The sequence below is a fragment of the Limulus polyphemus genome, unplaced genomic scaffold (genome assembly GCF_000517525.1).
Source record: "Limulus polyphemus unplaced genomic scaffold, Limulus_polyphemus-2.1.2 Scaffold553, whole genome shotgun sequence".
Taxonomy (NCBI): Eukaryota; Metazoa; Arthropoda; class Merostomata; order Xiphosura; family Limulidae; genus Limulus; species Limulus polyphemus.
The window spans coordinates 514,114-516,999 of record NW_013666163.1 but is presented as its reverse complement, the minus strand read 5'-3'; the positions used below and the strand labels follow the sequence as shown (position 1 = coordinate 516,999).

Genomic DNA, 2,886 nt, shown 5'->3' with positions numbered 1-2,886 from the left:
ATTATGTAAATGAAATATAAAAACTATTAGATGAAGAAAAGTATTTTTATACTTGATATGAAAATCGCCTTGCACTCGATTTGTTAAGAGTTTTAATGCAAGTAACTACTATAAATAAATAGCATTTGTATTAAAAAGACATAATCAAAATAATGTCATGCTTTGTATACAAAATACTTGTAAATTTGAACAAAATCTTATGAGGTTTTTGTGAGGAATGCTCAGTTACCATGTGTTTTTTGCATAACTGCCCTTTCCCAGTCAAAGTGATACAATTTGCATCAGCCCGAGGTGAAAGGGTGAAATGAGAATTTTTTTCTTCTTCAAAATTTCCTCATCTCTTATATTAAAACTCTTTTTTTTATAAAACTTGCTTCTCAATCACATTGAGTGAGACCCAATTATTTGTTTAATGAAAATAAGATGCTTATTTATATTGATGGTATTTTGTTCTAGATTTACTGCAGTGTACAAATGAACCCAATGTCTCCATTCCACAAATGGCAAATTTTCTCATTGAGAGAACGCAGCATTCATCCTGGGTAGTTGTCTTCAAAGCATTGGTCACTGTTCATCACCTTATGTGTTATGGAAATGAGGTGGGATATGTTAGTTTAGCTTTGATTTTCAGATGTAAGAGTTTTGAAATGCAAAAAGAAATATTCTGATTCTTATCATTTTTCAACTGTATTGTTGTACTGAATTATATATAGGAAAGTATACGCAGTGTACGTAAATGAAATAGATCGCAACAGAAGATTGCATGTTGGCTGTTTTCCAAGTGTGCCTCTAATTGACAGTATTATGAGGTAATAATTACTTGTGCATTTCGAGAAAATACTTCTTATGCTACATAAGGTAAATAGTTCATAGAAATAAAAGATATGTGCCAACTGGTTGAGAGCTTGTTAATTACTTTGTTTTGTTTCAATTGTGATAATACGTGGAATTTCCAATGAACATATAAAGCTAATATCGCATACTAGTTTAATAAACTTACTGGCTCTTTTTTATGCTATTCTCTTATTAAAAAAATGGGAAACTGGCAATAAATCTAGACTAGGCATGTGATTTTTTTTTTAATAAGTGTAGTCCAAGAATTAAACACAGTCATGGTTGGCATAGTAAGAAGCAGTTTATTTTGTTAATGTGTGATATGCTGCATAGAAGGTACAGTTAACAATTTGGATGCATCCTGAAATATTTGCTCTTTTTCTTTTCACTAATACAAAGAATTGTGCTGCCAATTAGAACATAATTAAACAGTTATAATCCTTTTGTTTTCTTTAACCAACTTGTACTGTAGTTTTGCCATAAAAAGTTGTGATTTTAAAAATAATTCCAATGAATTTTCATGGGAGAAATATTTAACTAGTCATCTTGAAAACAAACTTTCAGTGTATTCATTGCTTTTCTTACTGCTAAGGTCTTATCCCTAATTATACTGCAACAGAACATGGTAAGTGAAACAATGCTGTGAATACAAGTCAACATTGGTTGACCATCAACACAACCATTCAATTTTAAGTATTCATACAATATAGAACCAATCTTAATTTATTCGCCTGTTGACCATTTATCAACATCAAGTTCCTGAAAATGTGCAATATTTAATAATTTTGTTTTACCAAGTTATAATTTCTCAAAAAGTTGTTAGAATATGCTGTTTTTTTTTGCATTTAGTGAGACTGCTGGTTAGTTTAATACACTCTTATGACAGAAATGTCATATGTTTTGTCTAGTTTGCAGTAGTTTGTCACTTTTTCTTCTTTAACATAGGGTTGTAGTCCTAGAATGTTTATATTCACTGATTATATCTTATAAGTGATATTAACCTTATGTTATACACTTTTTACATTACAGAGATTTATCCAGTACTTTGCCTCAAGTAACTGCACTTTTCAACTTAGTAATTTCATTGACAAAAGTGGGGTGCAAGGTAAAATATCTTCCATCATGATTGTATTGAAATATATAGAAGACTAAAAAAATGTAATGATTTTTGAATTTATATTTAGCTAATAACCCTTTCATTACAGGCTGGGTGGAATCCACCTGGCTCGTAACCACGAAAGTATCCATGAGAGTAATTATACTGTGATTTTTTTATAATGTATGCACATTCTTACAAAATTTTGCAAGTTATTGGTAAACATTGAGATTTTTATACACAAAATATCAGGTTTTTAGATTAAGTATTAAGATTTTTTTTAATTAAAGATTTTATCGTAAACCTTTCAGAATGGTGACTATCCAACATACAAAACAATTTTGATTTTAAGATTAAAAATACTTTATTTGATTTGAACATTTTCAAATTTCACATGCAAAATCTTTATAATCTTCAGATAATTATCAAATTTGTTTTAGAAAAAACTTTATATTTTATTTGTTATTTTCACTACTGTATTTCTGTATGGGTTGGTTTAATTCGACCTACTTCATAACCTCAATAAAAAAGAAAAAAAGAAACAAAATATAAATTATACTTTTTTCGTTCTAGTATGACTACAAATTATAACACAAATGACCTTCCAGCCATGCCTGGCTAACAACACAGAAGTTACAATGATGCAGCTCACGTGCACTCGTGTTACAGTATCCAATAATATAAAACTGGCCTTTACAAAGTGACCTGTCTTGGCTGTGTTTTAGTAGACTAGTGTTTTGTAAAATAGTCACATTTCAATTGTTATAAATTATATATGTATACATATTATTACTATTTACGAAGAAGTTCTTAAGCTTATTTTTCTAAAAACATAGAACAGTAAATAAAGAAGTAAAGTAAACAATTATCTCTTCTAATTCTGACCTTTGAACTCGGTTGCTAACCCTTTAAAAAAATATTTTTTTTTAGGTTTTATATATATATATATATATATA

General features: G+C 28.8%; 1 protein-coding gene across 6 annotated transcripts in view; it reads left to right on the top strand.

Moving 5' to 3' along the window:
• The window catches only part of LOC106459060 (phosphatidylinositol-binding clathrin assembly protein LAP-like), a 95,987-nt gene that overhangs the window by 16,190 nt on the left and 76,911 nt on the right, over nt 1-2,886 (top strand). For all 6 annotated transcript variants that reach the window (XM_022385459.1, XM_022385456.1, XM_022385458.1 and 3 more), the window contains exons 2-3: nt 457-599; nt 1,864-1,939. In XM_022385459.1, coding sequence (XP_022241167.1) covers nt 457-599; nt 1,864-1,939 — 219 coding nt within the window. The remainder of the gene's footprint in view (nt 1-456; nt 600-1,863; nt 1,940-2,886) is intronic.